General features: G+C 40.7%; 1 protein-coding gene across 2 annotated transcripts in view; it reads right to left on the bottom strand.

Moving 5' to 3' along the window:
- Positions 1 to 22411, bottom strand: part of LOC140196307 (arf-GAP with coiled-coil, ANK repeat and PH domain-containing protein 2-like) — a 134916-nt gene that overhangs the window by 44824 nt on the left and 67681 nt on the right. For both annotated transcript variants that reach the window (XM_072255281.1, XM_072255282.1), the window contains exon 9: positions 16935 to 17009. In XM_072255281.1, coding sequence (XP_072111382.1) covers positions 16935 to 17009 — 75 coding nt within the window. The remainder of the gene's footprint in view (positions 1 to 16934; positions 17010 to 22411) is intronic.

Raw genomic sequence — 22411 nt, 5'->3', positions numbered from 1 at the left:
AACAAGGTTACAGGTAGTACAGTGAGCAAACCAGTCACGTACAAAAATGGCCTTTAGAAATGCTGAACTGGTATTTAATAATGCAGAGGAAATAATTTGTCATGAATATTGTAGTATTTACTTATTATGGTATTATTAAACTGATCTGATACGAAGAAATTATTCACAGAATTGGGAGAGAGTCAAAATTAAATCAGCTGCTTGTAAATGATAATTGTATATGCATGGCAGAATCAAAATTACTCAGACCTCATTTCATTTCTGATCAACAAAATTCTTCAGTACTTTTGAAATAAAATACACCACAAAACTTAAAGCTGGTAGTTATAGTACTGGCATGATCATCCTTCCTAAGTACTGTTCTTCATCCTGAAAATTAGAATACATTTTGGGCAAGATTGGGATAATGATTTTACATCCCTTGAACCAAATTATGACTTTTCACTATAGAAAATATCCTGAAAAAATCTTAAAATTAAAATTAAATTTACAATTATTTTTGTGATTTGTAATTGCAAGCTCTGTTTTGATATAAAGAATCAATTAAAAATGGACATTACTACCATTTCATATGGATTTCTGGGTAAGGCTTAATAAGATCAAACAGTATTTGATATATCAATTTCATTTTTCCTGTAGTCTCAAACAAAAGGTTAAGATTAGGAAAGATCAAAAGAATCTAGTTTAAACATTTGCTTTCTCTTCCTATGAATGCTGCTAAGGCTATTGAGTGTTACCAGGATTTTCCATCTGCAGCATCAAGGATAACATCAGTATCATTATCACAGGCAAGACGGTGAGGAGGTACTGTAAACAAGTTCAGGGAGTGAGGTGCGAAGTTAAAAGACAGGATCTCAGGGTGGTGATTCAGGAATGCCACATATGCAATGTGCTAGTGAGGCTAGAGACAGGAATACAGCTTCCCCTCACGTTCCCCTTAAACTTCTCACCTTTCACCCCTAACCCACTGACCTCTGGTTGTAGTCTTACTCCTCAGTGGAAAAATCCAGCTTGCATTTACCTTATCTATACCCCTCATAATTTTGTATATCTTAATCAAATCTCCTCTCAATTTTCAATGTCCTAAACAATACAGTCCTAACCTATTTAATCTTCCCTTATTAACTCAGGTGATCCAGACACGCAACGTCCTTGTAAATTTTCGCTGTACACTTTCAACCTTATTTACATCTTTCCTGCAGGTAAGTAACCAAAACTGCACACAATACTCCAAACTGGGCCTCACCAACGTCTTATACTTCTTCAACATAACATCCCATTGGTGCATGGATTTATGAAGGCCAATGTGCCAAAACCTTTCATCTATGACGTCACTTTCAACAAATTAAGGATCTGTATTGCCAGATCCCTCTGTTCTACCACATTCCACAGTGCCCTACTATACACTGTGTAAAACCTACCCTGGTTAGTCCTACCAAAGTGCAAAACTTCACACCTGTCCGCACTAAATTCCATTTGCCATTTTCAGCCCACTTTTTCAGCTGATGCAGATCCCTCTGCAAGCCATGATAGCCTTCCTCACTGTCCACTACACCCCCAATCTCGGTGTCATCTGCAAATTTACTGATCCAGTTAACCACATTATTATCTTGATCATTAATCAAGATGACAAAGAACACAGTACCAATCCTGCAGCACACCACTAGAGTAAACCTAGCAATTATCGGCCTGTGAGTTTGACGTCAGTGGTGGGTAAATTGATGGAAAGTATTCTTAGAGATGGTATATATAATTATCTGGATAGACAGGGTCTGATTAGGAACAGTCAACATGGATTTGTGCGTGGAAGGTCATGTTTGACAAATCTTATTGAATTTTTTGAAGAGGTTATTAGGAAAGTTGACGAGGGTAAAGTGGTGGATGTTGTCTATATGGACTTCAGAAGGCCTTTAACAAGGTTCCACACGGAAGGTTAGTTAGGAAGGTTCAGTCGTTAGGCATTAATATCGAAGTAGTAAAATGGATTCAGCAGTGGCTGGATGGGGGACGCCAGAGAGTAGTGGTGGATAACTGTGTGTCAGATTGGACGACGGTGTCTAGCGGTGTGCCTCAGGGATCTGTACTGGGTTCAATGTTGTTTGTCATATACATTAATGATCTGGAAGATGGGGTGGTAAATTGGATGAGTAAGTATGCAGATGATACTAAGATAGGTGGAGTTTTGGATAATGAAGTAGATTTTCAAAGCTTGCAGAGAGATTTAGGCCAGTTAGAAGAATGGGCTGAAAGATGGCAGATGGAGTTTAATGCTGAAAAATGTGAGGTGCTACATTTTGGTAGGACTAATCAAAATAGGACATGCATGGTAAATGGTAGGGCATTGAAGAATGCAGTAGAACAGAGGGATCTAGGAATAATGGTGCATAGTTCCCTGAAGGTGGAATCCCATGTGGATAGGGTTGTGAAGAAAGCTTTTGGTATGCTGGCCTTTATTAATCAGAGCATTGAGTATAGGAGTTGGGATGTAATGTTGAAATTGTATAAGGCATTGGTGAGGCCAAATTTGGAGTATTGTGTACAGTTCTGGTCACCGAATTATTGGAAAGATGTCAATAAAATTGAGAGAGTACAGAGGAGATTTACTAAAATGTTGCCTGGGTTTCATCTCCGAAGTTACAGAGAAAGGTTGAACACGTTGGGTCTTTATTCTTTGGAGCGTAGAAAGTTGAGGGGGGACTTCATAGAGGTATATAAAATTATGAGGGGGATAGATGGAGTTGACGTGGATAGGCTTTTTCCACTGAGAGTGGGGGAGATTCAAACAAAAGGACATGAGTTGAGAGTTAAAGGGCAAAAGTTTAGAGGTAACATGAGGGGGAACTTCTTTACTTGTTGGATGCATCAGCAAGGGAGATGAGGCTGAGTACAGGGCTACATTAGAAAACTTTGTCACATGGAGTGAGCAGAATTATCTGCAGCTTAATGTGAAAAAGACTAAGGAGTTGGTGGTAGACCTGAGGAGAGCTAAGGTACCGGTGACCCCTGTTTCCATCCAGGGGGTCAGTGTGGACATGGTGGAGGATTACAAATACCTGGGGATACAAATTGACAATAAACTGGACTGGTCAAAGAACACTGAGGCTGTCTACAAGAAGGGTCAGAGTCGTCTCTATTTCCTGAGAAGACTGAGATTCTTTAACATCTGCCGGACAATGCTGAGGATGTTCTACGAGTCTGTGGTGGCCAGTGCCATCATGTTTGCTGTTGTGTGCTGGGGCAGCAGGCTGAGGGTAGCAGACACCAACAGAATCAACAAACTCATTCGTAAGGCCACTGATGTTGTGGGGATGGAACTGGACTCTCTGACGGTGGTGTCTGAAAAGAGGATGCTGTCTAAGTTGCATGCCATCTTGGTCAATGTCTCCCATCCACTACATAATGTACTGGGTGGGCACAGGAGTACATTCAGCCAGAGACTCATTCCACCGAGATGTAGCACAGAGCATCATAGGAAGTCATTCCTGCCTGTGGCCATCAAACTTTACAACTCCTCCCTTGGAGGGTCAGACACCCTGAGCCAATAGGCTGGTCCTGGACTTATTTCATAATTTACTGGCATAATTTACATATTACTATTGAACTATTTACGGTTCTATTACTATCTATTATTTATGGTGCAACTTAAACTAAAACAAATTTCCCCCGGGATCAATAAAGTAGGACTATGACTATTTACTCAAAGGGTGGTAGCTGTGTGGAATGAGCTTCCAGCAGAAGTGGTTGAGGCAGGTTCAATGTTGTCATTTGAAGTTAAATTGGATAGATATATGGACAGGAAAGGAATGGAGGGTTATGGGCTGAGTGCAGGTTGGTGGGACTAGGTAAGAGTAAGAGTTCAGCACGGACTAGAAGGGTCGAGACAGCCTGTTTCCGTGCTGTAATTGTTATATGGTTATATAATCACAGGCCTCCATTTAGAGAGGAAACCCTCTACTACCACTCTCTGGCTTCTCCCACAAAGCCACTGTCTAATCTAATTTACTAACTCATTCTGAATGCTGAGCAACTGAACCTCCTTGATCAGCATCCCATGTTGTCCTTGTTGTCCATGTAGACAACATCCATTGCCTTGCCTTCATCCATTTTTCTAGCAACTTCCTCAAAAAACCCTACTACGCACAAAACTACGCCCAATATCCTTAATCAGTCCACATCTATCCAAATATTTGTATATTTGGTCCCTTATAATAACCAATATCTTTCCAACAACTGATATCAGACTCACCAGCCTATAATTTCCTGGTTTATGTTTGGAGCCTTTTTTAAACAGCGGAACAATATTGGCGATCCTCCAATCCTCTGTTACCTCTCTGGTCACTAAGTATGTTTTAAATATCTCTGCTAGGGTCCCAGCAATTTCTGCACTTGCCTCCCGTAGGGTCCGAGGGAACACCCTGTCAGACCCTAGGGATTTATCTACTCTGATTTGCCTCAAGGTAGCAAACACTTCCTCCTCTGTGTTCTGTACAGGGTCCATGAAGTTCATGACTCTTTGCCTCACTTCTATAGACAGTGTACGTCTCCTGAGTAAATACAGATGCAAAGAATTCATTAAGAATTCCCCTAACTGTTTTGGCTCCACACAGGGATTACCATTCTGGTCTTCCAGAGGACAAATTTTGTTCCTTGCAATCCTTTTGCTCTTAACTTTAGGACTCTACTTCACCTTGTCTGCTACAGCAACCATGCCTTTTTTTTAAGCCTTCCTGATTTCTTTCTTAAGTGTTCTCTTGCATTTCTTGTACTCCAGAAGCACTTCATTTATTCCTATCTGCCAATACTTGCTATGCACCTTTTTCTCTTAACCAGGTCCTCAATATCTCTTGAAAACTAAGGTTCACTACACTCGTTTTATTTATCTTTTATTTTGAAAGGGCCATACAAGCTTCGTACTCTCAACATTGTATTTTTGAAGGGCTTCCACTTTCCAAGTATACCTTTGCCAGAAAACAGCTTGCTCCAATCCGCTTGAAAACCACAAGTTTTAAAACACTGTTCTGATATGAAAGTGAAGGGTCTTTCTGCTCCTATGCTTCTTAACTACTGTTGAGTGTTTCTTCTATAAATGCAGAAGAATTCATCGTCTATTAATGCAAATAGAAGCCAATTAAATTACATGCATCTTTAGCACAGTCAGGTCATCTGTTCCATTCTGTTGAGAAAACTAGTATCTAGTAACATTTGGTACTCATGCACAACAACTAGTTAGAATATTTATTTATGGTCTTGAAAAACTACTTAAAAAACAAAGAACATTCTATAGATAGCATTAATTGTTTAAGAAAGAGAAGTCAAATTTAAAAGCTACAAAATTACTACCACTCAGAAGGAACATTGTCCACTAAACACGTTGCTGAAAACATTAACTTGAAGTGCCATATATAAAAAAACTTTTCCCAAAAACTCACCATATTTAATACGTAATGAAACCTGAAGCGTCTCATTGTAAACAGGTCTTAGAAATAATAGCTATATTCCTGTGAAACTTTGCAATTTTTCTTCTGTCGTGATTAAAGATTTCCATTACAAGCACAAATTGTAGGTCTTGAGCTCAAGATACATAACTGCTAAGCAACATCTACTTAAATTAGACTCTTCCGTTAAAACTCGACAATATTTTCCTCTTAATTCACTGTACTAAAACTAATTATTTATAACCCTGGACTCATCTAACAATAACGCATATCCCATTACATTTACAAGGATCTAGACTGTATTCTGTAACCTGTAGCTCCTCCTTCACAAGTTAATCAGCTAATGTCAGCTTGCAGTTTATGAATACAAACCCTGAATGAGTATGTACTATTTCCATCTAAATGTTTTATTAAATATGCTTCCAAAGTACAACTTAAAGTGTTTAGGCCAACTGTTATTTCATTCATTTGAAATAAAAGTAAAGCATTTAGATAAACTTAGCAAAAAATAGCGTTATTGATTTTTATGTTATTTACGTATTCAAGAATTCTTCCACATTATATAGTAATCTAAGTCACTTTCTAGGGATGACTGCAAATAAGGCTTTGAGATCTAATAGTGCACAATGTGACATCAAACATCTTTAATTTGGGATCATGCTGCATGATCTCAAACTGAATATTTTTCAATGTTCTGTTCATGATGATTTGGTTTAAACATTTCAAAAAAATATTTCAGTAATTAAAACATTTTTTTCCCAATGCTATTAAAAGCAGCTACATAACTCTAATCTTCTAACCTCAAATTGCCAAGGGGAAAAACAACCTTCTTCTAGTAAAAATATTTTAAGTGATCTATGTAATGTGCTTCATGAGATGGGGGGAGAGAGGGGGGGAGAGGGGGGGGAGGGGGAGAGGGAGGGAGGGAGGGAGGGAGGGAGGGAGAGAGGGAGGGGGGGAGGAGGGGGGGAGGAGGGGGGGAGGAGGGGGGGAGGAGGGGGGGAGGAGGGGGGGAGAGGGGGGGAGAGGGGGGGAGAGGGGGGGAGAGGGGGGGAGAGGGGGGGAGAGGGGGGGAGAGGGGGGGGAGAGGGGGGGGAGAGGGGGGGGAGAGGGGGGGGAGAGGGGGGGGAGAGGGGGGGGAGAGGGGGAGGGGGGGAGGGGGGGAGGGGGGGAGGGGGGGAGGGGGGGAGGGGGGGAGGGGGGGAGAGGAGGGGGGGAGGGGGGGGAGGGGGGGAGGGGGGGAGGGGGGGGAGGGGGGGAGAGGGGGGGAGAGGGGGGGAGAGGGGGGGAGAGGGGGGGAGAGGGGGGGAGAGGGGGGGAGAGGGGGAAATCAGGGTAATGAATATTTGTTCTCCTAAATCAGCATCATACTGTGCCAACTGAGTACATCACGCAACACATCCATTGGACCAGACGTGCTATTTCAATATTTACTGTAGTTACAGTTGTGCACTCCTTCCAAAGATTCAGCAGTAAACCAACAGCTGCTAGAAAGAACCACTGATTCAGCATCCATATACTAAAAGAACTATTAAAAAGCTAAGGTTTCAAAAACACATATTCATATGCTTAAACAGATTTAATAACCAGCCCTAAAGTCCTGTTGCACTAGAAATTTTCACCAAAATTTAGAGAATTTAAAAGGATCCAATATCTGTAGGCTGCTGTCTATAACCATAAACTGATGCTGTTGGAGCAAATAACATATGTACATTTTATGAAACCAGGATACACGACCAGAGCAGGATGTCAGAAAAGAAGAAGTTCTTATCTCAATATTTGAATAGATCATACTCAGGAAAGCAAGCAGAAGAACAGATTCTGACACATCTTTGCTGGAGTATTTCAGATGTTGCTGGATGAAGTACAACAATTAGCATGTTAAAATGTCTATGACCCAAAGCATGATTCGTATCGTTGACCCTTGGTGTACAGACAGATGTGGTAACTTACCTGAAGGGTGGCCTATGATAGGCATTTAGAGAAAAGAAAGAAAATCTATTATTGCAATGCAAGATAGACAGAGGCACTCATTCCCATTTTTTGCTGCATCCCCCATTACATCTCTCTTGCCATACATAAATACCAGAAGTAATTTATGATAGCCAGTTAAAATAGCAACAAGTCTTTGGCATCTGAGTGGAAACCAGATTGCCTGGGGAAACTCATTTGGTTACTGGGAGAACATGCAAATTCAATCAGACAGCAAAGCTCAGATTTGAACGTGGGTCTTTGGAGCTTTAATGCAGCAGCACTGTTGAGCTAGCTACATATAAATTACATTATCGCTTATGGAGGATGAGCATGCTGGATGAACAGCAGAAACAAAAATCGGCTTAGAAGTGCATTTGCCATACCTAAGATTACATATATAAATTGTTTCCATTAGAATGAATTTGGAGGCAGAGATGTAGAAGACAGGTTAAAAATGAAAAGCAAAGGGATAAATGAGGAAAGAGTGATTTATAATAAACTTTGCAAAAGCAAAATCATTTCACAACATTGAGACTCAGAACCTAAAGAAGAAGTGTTATGCAAAATACTTCATTACTCAAACCATGCTTTTAGACCAAACAGGGAATACTGTGTGATGCCCATATCGATAAATGTACAATCCAAGCACCATACAAACCGACTTCCCAGACCTTACGTCAAGTGCATTCTTTGATTCTTGCTAAAGACCCTTGCTAGTGACATCAAGATCAGGAATCACTGGAAAGCAACTACATTGTTTGCTGACAGTTACTATCCAAGTCAAACCAGAAAGAACAACGTACAGTAAATACCAAATATTCCCTGCATCACAAGTCAGAATGCTTGAAGAAATGAGAGCAAAGGAAAGGATGCTTAAAAAGGAACAAAGTTAAATAAATCAAAAATCAGAAAGTGCTGGAAATGTTGCCAGACCACATCTGCAGGAAGGGAAACAGAGTCAATGTCAGGGTTATCTGGTCAACGAGTGAATGACAGCAGTCAGAGACTGAGAATTTCGACAAAAGAAATAACAAATGAAAGAACATGACAGTTGAAGTGCAGATCAGAAGAGACCCAGCAAGTTGGCTGGGCATGTCCTTGCCTCCCAGGAAGAGAAAGCAAAATGAGCTGAGCCAATATCATTGAAATGTGACTGATTCAGACCAAAAATATCAAGCCACCTGAAGTTGTAGAATTCAACCTGAATTCCAAAAGGCTGCAATATGCCTAGATGAAAAATTGAAGTGGTTTTGTGGGCCTCAATTTGATAATACACAATTACAATACAAACAAGGATTGCAGATCTGGGCTTGTCACAGCCTTCCACACTGAGGATTTTATTTTACAAGTTCAGGTGACTTGTTTTCTCGGCCTGTATTAATCATCCACTTGTAATATTAGTTCAGCTTGTTCCCTTTTACCCCATTCTCCAGCTCCCCCCCCACAACTTTTTTTTGGACAACATGCCCAGCCTATCTAACTGGGCTTGATCTCCTGGTCTACATGTTGCAACTTCATTTTCTTTAGTCCATGCTCTTCTGTCTATGTTCGCACTCTCTGACTTCACCCATAGCTCACTGAGCAGGTAACATTGTACAACACTGGAGATCCACTGTCCTCTCCTATTCAATTCCTTCTTTAGCCTTGTACCTCTTCTACCTGTCCCTTTGCAACTTCTTACTCGATTACCCCTCCCCCACCTGATCTTATTTATCACCCGCCAGCCTGTGCTCCTTCCCCTCCTTTCACTTGATTATTCCAGCATCTGCCCCTTTCTTTTCCAGTTCTAATGGTTCTCAGCCCGAAACATCAACTGTTTATTCTCCTCCATAGATACTGCCTATCTTCAAAGTAAATTTATTATTAATTATGTCACCTGAGATTCAGTTTCTTGAGGGCATTCACAGTAGATACAAAGAAACATTATAGAATGAATGAAAAAATCTACACACAAAGACAGACAACCAACTAATGTACAAAAGATAAGGAATTGTGTAAATACAAAAAGAAAAATGAAGAAAGAATAATAAATAACTAATATTGAGAATACGAGTTGTAGAGTCTTGAAAGTGAGACAATAGGTTAATAGGTTGTGAAATCAGTTCAGTGCTGGGGAAAGTGAAGTTATCCACTCTCATTCAGGAACCTTAATTGAGTAATAACTGTTCCATCAGGAACTTTTGCTGAATTCTTCCAACATTTTGAATGTGTTGCTCAAGGTTTATAGCATTTGCAGAACCACTTCTGACAAGATAACATTGTTTATAACTTACAGTGCCTTCAAAAAGTATTCAGCCCACACAGCTATTTCCACAGTTTACTACCTCATTTTATAAATTCAAAATATATTGAAGTAAGATTTTGAGCCAATTTACAAATCACTGCGCACTATGCCAAATCAAATCAACAACTTACTAAAAATTGGGGGCGTCACGTGATAGCGTGGGATTGAGACGTGTAAATCCAGCTCTCCCGTAAAAAATAAGCAAAGTACCGTTTAAACAAAACAAAGTTAATAAATACTTCCCGAAAACTATCAAGACTACTTTACGATATACCTCCTAAACCGCAACAGAAGAAGTCTGTTGTTGCGAAGCCGCCGCGAGATGGGAAGAAAAAACGGCCTACTGCAGAGATGGAGCCTCAGACTCAGGTTAGATCTCTTTTGGAGGAGATGCGCTCTATCTCCGCCGGAGAACAGGGAGCAATGGCGGCGGTAGCGGTCTCTCGGAAGAAGGTGCAGGAAATGCGCATGCGCAAAGAAGAACGCATGCGCAAATCGATACAACTCAAACTACAAGAACCGACGGCCACTGCAACTGAAAGTGTCTCAGAGTCAGAATCGGATACCGCAGAGAATACAGATGAAGAAGAACTGGAAGGGATTGGAACTAAAGGAGATGATGGAGACATAAGAGAGGCTTTATTGCAATTAACGGCTGAAGTAAGAAAAGTAACAGCAGAGCTTAGAGACGAAGATGTGCTATAATAAAGCTATAAAAAGACAGGATAAAATGGATAAGAAGCTTCAGGAGATGGAAAGAAAAATGGAGCATATTAATGATAGAGTGGAAAAAACAGAAAATGATCTGCTTGTCTGGAACACGGAAAGAAATCGACCTTGGAGAAAGTGGACATGTTGGAAAATTTTAGTAGACGTAATAATATTAAAATTGTTGGTCTTAAAGAAGGTATGGAGGGAGGAAATCCAATAAAATTTTTTCAATGATGGATCCCGGAAGTTTTGCAAATGAAAGAGGAGGGCCGATTAATTGAAATTGAGCGGGCACATAGAGCTCTAAGACCAAAACCACAAGATGACCAATATCCACGAGCAATTTTAATAAAATTCTTAAGATTTCAAGACAAGGAAAGGATTCTACAGGCAGCTGCCCAAGCTGCCAAGAACAGAAAAGGGCCATTGATGATTCAAGGGAACAACATTTTTTTCTATCCTGACATAAGTTATGAACTTTTGAAGAGAAGGAAGAAATTTAATCCAGTGAAAAAAATCCTATGGGATCACGGTTATCATTTTATATTGCGTTACCCTGCAGCCTTGAAGATTTTTTTGACTGGTGGAGAAAAAAGATTTTTTGATGATTACCGGAAAGCGGAGCAGTTTGTGCAAGACTCTCTGAATATTCACCAGGTACAAGAACAAAACCAGGGGAGCGAGATGGATTGAAGAAGAAGACTGGGTCAAAGAATGGACTTGTTGGATTTTTGAAGGCGGATGAATATATAAATATATTACTAATTATATGAGCAAGGGGAAGTAAGGTTAAAATTTGAGGAATACTGGTTGGGAATAGTAACATTAATTTTTTTATATATATATATATAATTTTTTTTGTTGCGGGGGAGCTGGAAGAAGCACTGATCAATTGCTACGCTAATCATGTGTGCAAGCATGGCTTTAGCCATGACCCGCAAAATGGAGGGGGGTAGTGTTGTGTATCCTTTCATTCACAACATTAGTGGGGGGGTATTTTGTTTTTTCTTTTTTTTATATATATATCTCATCTATCTCTTTTTTTTTTCTTTTTGCCTGGATGATTGGGGGGGGGAACGCATAGCAACATGGTGAAGTTCAAAGAGATTCCCCAAGGAACTATGAGAGTTGAGAAGTTAAGTAATGTTTTAGATTGGAGTAACTTTGTTAAAAATAATGACTAATTTATTGAATTTTTTGAGTGTTAATGTTAATGGGCTTAATGGACTAGTGAAAAGAAAAAGAATCTCAACACATATTAAGAAAATGAAGATAGATTCAGCCTTTTTACAGGAAACGCATTTAACAGAAACAGAATATCAGAAATTAAAGAGAGATTGGGTGGGTAGTGTTGTTGTAGTGGGGAGTAGCAATTTTTAAGTCAAAACAAGAATGGGAAACAGATCTGAATATTAATATTGATGAAACAAATTGTTCAAGACTGTGCTTTGACAGTATGACAAACACAATAAATGTTTGACTTAGATTAGTATAACTTTTTACACCAATTATATATTACACCACAAAAAATAAATTACTTATAATTTAAGAGATAAATATGTAACATTTTTGAATATTTGACACCCTTATTTACAAAAGATAGGATGGCATATTTAAGTGCTCCGATAAAGATCTTGGTCCCTTGGGGAAAGTAACAAATAAGTATACCAATTTTATTTTGAATTCCATGGAGCATGTGGAAACCTTCCAATACCCAGGCGGCTCTCTTTTTTTTTTCTTTTTAGGTAGGACTTTACATGGGGGGGAGGGTAGATACTATCTTTTCATGTATTTTTGAAAACTCAATAAAAATTATATTAAAAAAAACAATTTACTAAAAATTAAAATCAAAATTGAGCCAGAAAGTAGTGTTCATCCCCTTTGTAATTACTGTGCTAACTTTCCTCAGGTGCAATACTGTATATTACCTTACCAACTAAGAAAATTGGAGAATCACCTGTTTTTGATGAATTCATAAGAATAAATAACCCCCCTCTCTGTAAGGTCCAACAGTATGGTAGATTTTCAACAAACCAAACCATAATGAAGACAAGTCAGGGAAATGATAATAGAGAAGCACAGATCTGGGCAAGGGTACAAGACCATCCCAAAGGTACTGGACATACCTGAACTTAATGCAGTCCAACACAAGGTGGTAAAAAAAAAAATATGAAACTGAAGCCACACTGCCAAAGTGGGGCTGCCCCTGTAAACGCAGCAGGCCAGGCAGCATCTCTAGGAAGAGGTACAGTCAACGTTTCGGGCCGAGACCCTTCGTCAGGACAAACTGAAGGAAGAGATAGTAAGAGATTTGAAAGTGGGAGGGGCAGGGGGAAATCCAAAATGACAGGAGAAGACAGGAGGGGGAGGGATGGAGCCAAGAGCTGGACAGGTGATTGGCCAAAGGGATATGAGAGGATCATGGGACAGGAGGCCCAGGGAGAAGGAAAAGGGGGAGGGGGGGAAAACCCAGAGGATGGGCAAGGGGTATAGTCAGAGGGACAGAGGGAGAAACAGGAGAGAGAGAGAAAGAAAGAGAGAGCGTGTATATAAATAAATAACGGATGGGATACGAGGAGGAGGTGGGGCATTACCATTAGTTAGAGAAGTCAATGTTCATGCCATCAGGTTGGAGGCTACCCACAAGGAATATAAGGTGTTGTTCCTCCAACCTGAGTGTGGCTTCACCTTTACAGTAGAGGAGGCCGTGAATAGACATATCAGAATGGGAATGGGAGGTGGAATTAAAATGTGTGACCACTGGAAGATCCTGCTTTCTCCGGCGGACAGAGCGTAGGTGTTCAGCAAAACGATCTCCCAGTCTGCGTCAGGTCTCGCCAATATATAGAAGGCCACATCAGGAGCACCCAACGCAGTATATCACCCCAGCCGACTCACAGGTGAAGTGTCGCCTCACCTGGAAGGACTGTCTGGGGTCCTGAATGGTGGTAAGGGAGGAAGTGTAAGGGCATGTGTAGCACTTGTTCCGTTTACAAGGATAAGTGCCAGGAGGGAGATCAGTGGGGAGGGATGGGAGGGACGAATGGACAAGGGAGTCGCATAGGGAGCGATCCCTGCAGAAAGCGGGGGGGGGGGGGGGAGGGAAAGATGTGCTTTGTGCTTAGTGGTGGGATCCCCTTAGAGGTGGCGGAAGTTACGTAGAATAATATGTTGGACCTGGAGGCTGGTGGGGTGGTAGGTGAGGACCAGGGGAACCCTATTCCTAGTGGGGTGGCGGGAGGATGGAGTGAGAGCAGATGTGCATGAAATGGGGGAGATGCGTTTGAGAGCAGAGTTGATGGTGGAGGAAGGGAAGCCCCTTTCTTTAAAAAAAGAGGATATCTCCCTCGTCCTGGAATGAAAAGCCTCATCCTGAGAGCAGATGCGGCGGAGATGGAGGAATTGCGAGAAGGGGATGGCATTTATGCAAGAGACAGGGTGAGAAGAGGAATAGTCCAGATAGCTGTGAGAGTCAGTAGGCTTATAGTAGACATCAGTAGATAAGCTGTCTCCAGAGATAGAGACAGAAAGATATAGAAAGGGGAGGGAGGTGTCGGAAATGGACCAGGTAAACTTGAGGGCAGGGTGAAAGTTGGAGGCAAAGTTAATGAAATCAACAAGCTCAGCATGCGTGCAGGAAGCAGCGCCAATGCAGTCGTCGATGTAGCGAAGGAAAAGTGGGGGACAGATACCAGAATAGGTTTGGAACATAGGTTGTTCCACAAAGCCAACAAAAAGGCAGGCAGAGCTAGGACCCATACGGGTGCCCATAGCTACACCTTTAGTTTGGGGGAAGTGGGAGGAGCTAAAGGAGAAATTATTAAGAGTAAGGCCTAATTCCACAGAATTAGAGTAGAGTGGTGGTAGAGGGGAACAAGTCCTTGTAAGCGGAACCAGTGCTACACATGCCCTTACACTTCCTGCCTTACCGCCATTCAGGGCCCCAGACAAGTCCTTCCAGGTGAGGCGACACTTCACCTGTAAGTCGGCTGGAGTGATATACTGTGTCCGGTGCTCCCGATGTGGCCTTCTATATATTGGCGAGACCTGACGCAGACTGGGAGATCATTTTGCTGAACACCTACGCTCTGTCCACCAGAGAAAGCAGGATCTCCCAGTGGCCACACATTTTAATTCCACATCCCATTCTGATATGTCTATCCACGGCCTCCTCTACTGTAAAGATGAAGCCACACTCAGGTTGGAGGAACAACACCTTATATTCCTTGTGGGTAGCCTCCAACCTGATGGCATGAACATTGACTTCTCAAACTTCCGCTAATGCCCCACCTCCCCCTCGTACCCCATCTGTTATTTATTTATATACACACATTCTTTCTCTCTCCCTCTCTCTCCTTTTTCTCCCTCTGTCCTTCTAACTATACCCCTTTCCCATCCTCTGGGTTTTTTCCACCCATCCCACTTTTCTTTCTCCCTGGGCCTCCTGTCCCATGATCCTCTCATATCCCTTTTGCCAATCAACTGTCCAGCTCTTGGCTCCGTGCCTCCCCCTCCTGTCTTCTCCTATCATTTCAGATCTCCCCCTCCCCCTTCCACTTTCAAATCTCTTACTAGCTCTTCTTTCAGTTAGTCCTGACGAAGGGTCTCGGCCCGAAATGTCGGCTGTACCTCTTCCTAGAGATGCTGCCTGGCCTGCTGCGTTCACCAGCAACTTTGATGTGTGTTGCTTGAATTTCCAGCATCTGCAGAATTCCTCGTAATTGCTGTGAGAGGCAGTTCAACTAAGTACTGAGCCAAGCCTGTGTTCACAAATAAAAATTCTCCGTTAAATTGATCAAAATCCCTGGTTATACTACTCATTTATGTGAATAAAAGTTTGGGGGCTGAATACTTTTTCAAGGCACTGTGTCTCCATTCACCCCAAGTTTTATTCTGTCAGAGACATTTACCCTCTCCCTCTAGCTTTGAAAGCTTCTTTTGTTTCCTTCGTAGTTTGGTCAAAGGATCTCCAACTCAAAACACTGACTGCTTCACCTCCTTCAGATGAAGCCTGATCAGTATTTCCCACAGTTTCTGTTTGTTTCAGATTTCCAATAAATGCCGTGTTTTTGACTTCAAACAAAATTAAGTGCATCTGCTGGTTTGGGCTTGTTACTGGTGAAGTGAAAACAAAGAAAACATGGAAGTAATCAAAATTATCTGATAATCAATGACATCACCCGTAGATTTTTATTCCTCTCAAAATAAATTTATCACACAATCAAAGTTGCCTGGGCAACAAATGCTGGAGTAAACATGGGTGTTAACTCAGAAGAGTAGATGCACTTGACCTGTGAAAACAATACCATTTCACTTCCTCTTTGGAATGCAAGAATATAACGTACAAAATAGAGCTATTTGTAGTTTGCCACAAATCCTACCTGAAAACATCAGCGTCATTATACAGAAGTTGTATATACACATGCAGTCCTGAAAAGTGTATAAATACAGTACGTGTCCAGCATTGTACAATTAAATGATTCAATGAAAATGGAGTTTAGGCAGAAAATACTGACTTACAATTTATCCATTTTCCATTAATACGTACCGATGGTACAGATAATAAAACTACACACCGAGCATTTGGTTCAGCTAAAATATATTTTTTTGCAGAACAATCACTCTGTACACATCAAAGTTAGGTCCGACCAGCCAAAGTAATATTCCTTTATGTTTCAAGTCTGATCAGCCTGGAGTTCTGAGAGGGCATTAAGCTTTTCAAAACTGATCACAGGAATTGTCTGGTCATACTAATGATACCATCAGATACTTCAGGGCTACAGAAAGTCTGGTTTCACTACATAAAAGACAACTGTAGCACAAGTGCGAGGAAGGCACAGCAACAAAAGCAAGTTGACATGGATGAGCTCTAGGCTGCTGGAAATGTTTCTAACCAAATGAATGGAATTTGCTGTCAACGTAATTATGAAAAGAGCCCAAACCTTTGACAGAGTCACAACAGTTTAGTCGGATTAAACAAACTGTACAACATTCAAAGTTTCTATTGAGTAGTCTTATTAAGGTGATTTTAGTTAATAAGAAAATAAATCGTGCTTTAGAATTTAAGTTTTGTATTAGCTTTTTAACATGCACTTTGAGTGTCATAGAATTCCGTACCTTTCCTGTTATTTTCAGTGAGAGATCTTGTCAATCAGTCAAATTTGAAAAATTGTGCAATTTACTGCAATTAAATTTTCTTAACACATCCCATTTCAAAGTAATTACATTCACTGATATTAGATTACTTAAAAAGCAATTCACTAGTGACAACCTAGAAAATATAATATTGAGGCTCTTTCTAGGCCAGAAGATGCCAATACAGTTAATGCACAGATAGGAAAATAGCAGTGTTCATAGTGATGAGGAGGTTCATTGAATAGGCTGCATGTATAATCAAATATCGAATAAATATCAATAAAGTGATTATAATTAATAACTAATAAGAGCAACTGTCTGAACCACTTCAACTGCAGACGTTTCCCTACATCAGTTTGTTTATACTCTGCAAGATATCTCAGCTGTTTATGTACCTTTTGTTGGATAGTAGAGTGCTTATGTTCCATGTCTCTCTTCTCTTTAGCTGCATCCACAACTAATTTATCCAGCTGTTGAAACAGAACATAAGAAAATAGAATGAGACCTCTTGGGCTTTGAATACATCTCTACCATTCAATATCATTGCTGATCTGACCCGGCCTCATCTCCTCTTATGAGATGGCTCCCCATTGCCCTCAATCCTTCACTTTTCAAAAATATATCTATTCCTCTTGAAATAACACAAATGATCTTGCCTGCACAACCCGCTAGGGTAGAGTATTTCAGAGATTCACCACTCTGTAAGATATTCTTATTCATCCTTTTTATATGTTAAGAAATAGTTACCAAAGTCTGTCCCAAGCCTTGTGGCCCATCAGGCCGGTGCTTATGCCGGTTTCTGTGGCGTGAAGTGACAGAGTACGAGACACCCCCCCCCCCCGCCCCAGATAGGATATAGGATGCCAGTCTATCGCGAAGTTAACACCCAGCATTTGCCAGTACTCATTTTTCAGCTGGGTGGACTGGAGCAGTGTGTGGTTAAGTGCCTTGCTCAAAGACACAACACGCTGCCCTGGCCAAGACTCGAACCCACGACCTTCAGATCATGAGTCCAACGCCCCAATCACTTGGCCACATGCCATATGACCACCCCTAATCTTGTAACGATATTGTCGCATTAGGTGAAATATCCTGACATTTACTATGCTGTACCCCTGAAGGGTTCTATACATTTCAGTAACATCTCCCCACAAATTCCAAAGAATACAGATGATGAAAAAGTTAACTATTTTAATTAAATCCCTAAATGGTGAAACTTAAGGTTGATATACAATTATATATATAAAAACTTACAAATTAATAAAGCTATGTAAAACAACTGGCATATTTCTGGAGAAATACAATCTAATTATAATAGACCATGGTCTCAGATTATTTTCACGATTAACAAACTGACAGGATTCCAGAGAGTCAATCTGTTCCACTCTGAAAATAGCTTCAGCATCATTACAATCTGTTCTTTATCATGTTGAAGAAACATCACACCTTTGCTGGAAATTTTCAGTGATTCATTCTGATAGCTTGTGCTGAGGTCCAGTTGATAGGTGAAACAACAAGCATTTGGTAGTGATCATAGAGCTATCTAAAAATAAGAATGATTACGTGGTTCTGAATTAATTTCTGACACTGGCAGTAGCAATTAATGCACATACAATCTACACATTGGTGGATGTTGCAATGCACAATCATTGCTGCCTGCATGAGCAACTATGAATGCCTGGCAGGGTAAACGAGTGGCAGAGATTGCTGATGCTGAATGGTACTGCATCAAATACGCAGAAACAGAAAGGTAAGTGTGATTAAATACAAGGTTTATCAACCACACTTCAATACAATAATGAAAGAAAAATGTTTTGACCATATACCTGATTATTCAACCAAATGCAAATATATTTCAGTAAGGCACATTAATTTAAAAAAAAGGTCAAGTAAAAATATGTCTTTCAGTTTAAACATTATTCTAAATTCCTGTATCATGATGATATAATTGAATTTCTGTCGAGCAAAATTTAAATCACACTTCTCACTACAATCCCCATGACCTTGTTTTTGCTTTAATCTCAGTGCATTTTGAGGTCACATGGAAAGCAGGGAAAGTAAACCTGAAGGGAGAATGCACAAGAAAATCTAATATACGTGTATCAATTACAAAGCACTACTAATAGAAATGTGTGTTAGACTTCTGTACTTGCTGTTTTTGAAGCAGTTTGTTTATCTTATAAGGACAAACAGAAAAGTAGAAAAAACTGGAAAGCAATTTTTACTTAAGTTGCCATAATAGACACCATTTCAGGAGGCAGTCACACCAATTAGATTAACTATTTCAAATTCAGTCTGTGACCAGGGACAAGAGGGTGTGACTGAAGTGAGGCAGATCGGACGATCCAAGTCGTAGTGCTAAGCCATTCAGTGGTGTAGTGGCATCTGCACTGGATTTCAAGGTGAGCAGTTCCAGGTTCAAATCCCATAGGCTCCTTGCACAATTTCCATCTGTTCTGGGTTGAGCTTTGAGCAAATAATTCAGCCTAATAAAAAACAGACAAATGCTAAAGAAACGGAAAAGGTTGCCACCCGATGCACCACAAGGCATGGAGAGGTACAACACCAAACAAGTAGTGCTGGAGCAGCCTTGAGCTTGCCCAATAGTTCTGAGATTATTGCTCGTTGTGAGGATGAGAGTGGAGACTGTAGGATGGGTGAGCAATCAAACTGTTCAGGGATAGGAGTAGGGGGAGGGTGGGGAAGAACAGAAATATAGTTGTAATCTGCAATGACAGAGTCAAAGGAGAACACACAATGCTCTGTCAAAAGTATCATGAAACCCAAAGGCTGTGTTTCTGTCCAATGCCTGGGTTCAAGACATTTCATCTGACATCTGACCGGCACAGGAATTCGAAGTGGGAGTGGTAAGATCCAGCTGTCAGGGTCCCTGGGGGCTACCAACGACATATGAAGAACAAGCAGCAGTTCTGCTGTGGGAATTAGAGCAGGTAGAGACCAAATTAAAATGCAAAACCATAAAGATTGTTATCTGAGCCATATGCAAATTTGTACAGAGTTAATAAGATCAGAGTTAAATGTGTGGTTCAAAGATTGGTGTGAAGAAATGGGTTTGAATTCATGGGACATGGGGATCAGTATTGGGGAAGAAAGATTAGAAGATGCAGAATCTTTCTGGGTAGAGTTAAGAAAAAACCATCAGTAAAAAGACCCTAAGGAGATTTATGTACAAGCTCTAAACAGTAGCCAGGATGGGTGGGGGGTATAAATTGGATGGGGAGATAGAAAAGGCATGTAAAATGTGCAATGCTACAGTGGTCATGATGGATCTCAACACGCAGGCAGATTGGGAAAAATCGGGTTGGCATGAATCCCAAGGGACGGCCTTCGTAGCATGCACACAAGATGGCTTTTTAGAGCAGCTTGTGGTGGAGTCCACCAGTGAAATGGGAAAATTGAAATGTATCCGTATTACAGTAGAGTAAACGGAACTACAGAGGCATGAGAGAGGAGCTGGAGATTTTGGGAGTAACTCAGAAGATGCAGGTTCGATTCAACCCAGAGAAGCAACATTCTAAAGGGAGGATGAGGCAATCATGGCTAACAAGACAGCATAAAAGCAGGAAGGCATACAATATAGCAAAATTTTGTCAGAAACTTTTGAAATCCAACAGTAAGGAGAGAGAAAAGATTAAATAAGCCAGCCAATAATATCAAAAAGGATGCCAAAAGCTCTTTCAGATATATAAACAGTAAAAGAGGCAAGAGTGGACATCGGATCACCAGAAAAGATGAAGAGGTAGAAATGGAGAACAAAGAAATGGCGGACAACTCAAAAGGTATTTTGTGTCAGTCTTAACTGTGGAAAGCACCAGCAGCATGCCAGAAATTTTAGTATGTTAGGGGACAGAAGTGACTACACCCCAGGGTTTTAGAAGAGGCAGCTTGAGAGATTGTGGAGGCATTAGTAGTAATCTTTCAACAATCAACAGTTTCTGGAATCTCTCCACAGGACTGGAAATTTGCAAATGCCACTCCACATTTGGAGGGAGGAAAAAGACAGGAAATTAGCCTGACTTCAATGGTTGGCAATATGTTAGAGTCCATTTTCAAGGATGAGGTTCAGGCACTGAAGGTACATGATAAAATAAGCCAAAGTCAGCATGTTTTCCTTAAGGCAAAGTCTTGGCTAACAAATCTGTTGGAATTATTTAAGGAAGACAAAGGGCAATCAATGGATGTCATTTACTTGGTTCTTCAGAAGGCCTTTTCCGGTTAGCTGCCAGTGACTTTTGGTGTTCCGCAGGAGTCAGTGTTGAGTCCGCTAATCTTCCCGTTGTATTTTAATGATCTGCCTGACAGAATTGATGGCTTTGTCACCAACTTTGCACCCACAAAGGTGGGTGGATGAGCAAGATAGTGTTGAGAGAGCAGAGATGCTGCAGAAGGATTTGGACAGATTAGGATGATGGGCAAAGAAGAGGAAGATGGAATACGATGTAGGGATGTGATATGCTCTTTGGTAGAAGGAACAAAGGTGTAGATTATTTTCTAAATCGTGAGCAAATTCAGAAATCAGAAGTGCAAAGGCACCTGGGAAACCCAGTGCAGGTTTCCCTAAAGGTTCATTTGCAGCTTGAGTCAGTAATAAGGAAGGCCAATGTAGTGCTAGCATTTGTTTCAAGATGACAAGAATATAAAAGCAATGATGTAATGCTGAGGCTTCATAAGAAATTGATCAGACCATGTTAGGAGTATTATGGGCAGTTTTGGGCTCCATACCTTAGTCCAGAATGCGTTTACATTGGAGTTAGTCCAGAATGCATTTACAAGAATGATGCTGGGAATGAATACATAAACATATGAGAAGTCTTTGGTAGCTCTCGACCTATACTTGCTGGAGTTCTGGACAATAAGGGGAGGGGCATCTCACTGAAACCGACAGAATATTGAAACGCCTGGACAGAGTGAACATGGAGAGGATGTTTCAAATAGTGGAAGAGTCTGGGACTAGAGGCCACAGCCTCAGAATAGAAGGGTATCCCTTTAGAATGGATACGATGAGGTAATGAATCTGTGGAATTCATTGCACAGATCGCTGTGGAAGCCAAATTATTGCAAATACCTAAAGTTGTGTCTGATAAGCTCTTGATTATCAGTGTCAAAAAGTTATGGGGAGAAGGCAAAAGAATGAAATTGAGAGGGAAAATAAACCAGCCATGATTGAATGGTGAAACAGACTTGGTGGCCAAATAGCCTAATTCTCCTCCTTGTCTTAACTTCTTATACTTATGCAGAGAAAAAAAACTAAATAAGTTATGTGAGAAAGTGATGTATCAAATAAAGAATCAATATAGATTGTGTGCAATCAAGTTTCAGTAATACACCAAGTATAAATTGACCATAATTTTTAATATGCTAGAAAAGACAACTTCATGAGGAGCTGCAAATGGAACTGATCAGCAGAAATCCTCACATCTCATGCTAAGACCTAGTGTACTGTACTACAGTAATATCCTGGGGCCAGGATGTTTGAGCTGCTGCAAGCAGCTGCCTTTATGTGAGTTATCACTCCAACAATTGGACTATTTTCCCCTTAGTATCTACTGAATTCAAATTCACCAGACTTCCTTAATGCCACGCTCAGTTAAATGCTGCAAGTCACGTAGAGTTATTCTCACCTCATCTCTGGAACTCAGCTCGTGGTCCGATCCTGCATATATATGAAATAGACTTGCAGGAAGGCAGTGGAAGCACAACAGTTTTATTGAAGAGATTTATTATGTTTTATTACCTCAGCTATAGCCAGATACTCAAAGCTAGTTCACATATCCATCAACCCGCTCACTAAGATCTGAGAACTTAGTTAAAATACAATCTTTCTCAGAATATATGAAATTGATTTTAAAAT

The sequence above is a fragment of the Mobula birostris genome, chromosome 4 (genome assembly GCF_030028105.1).
Source record: "Mobula birostris isolate sMobBir1 chromosome 4, sMobBir1.hap1, whole genome shotgun sequence".
Lineage (NCBI taxonomy): Eukaryota > Metazoa > Chordata > Chondrichthyes > Myliobatiformes > Myliobatidae > Mobula > Mobula birostris.
The sequence above is the reverse complement of the archived record's forward strand: the minus strand, read 5'-3'. Positions and strand labels throughout refer to the sequence as shown.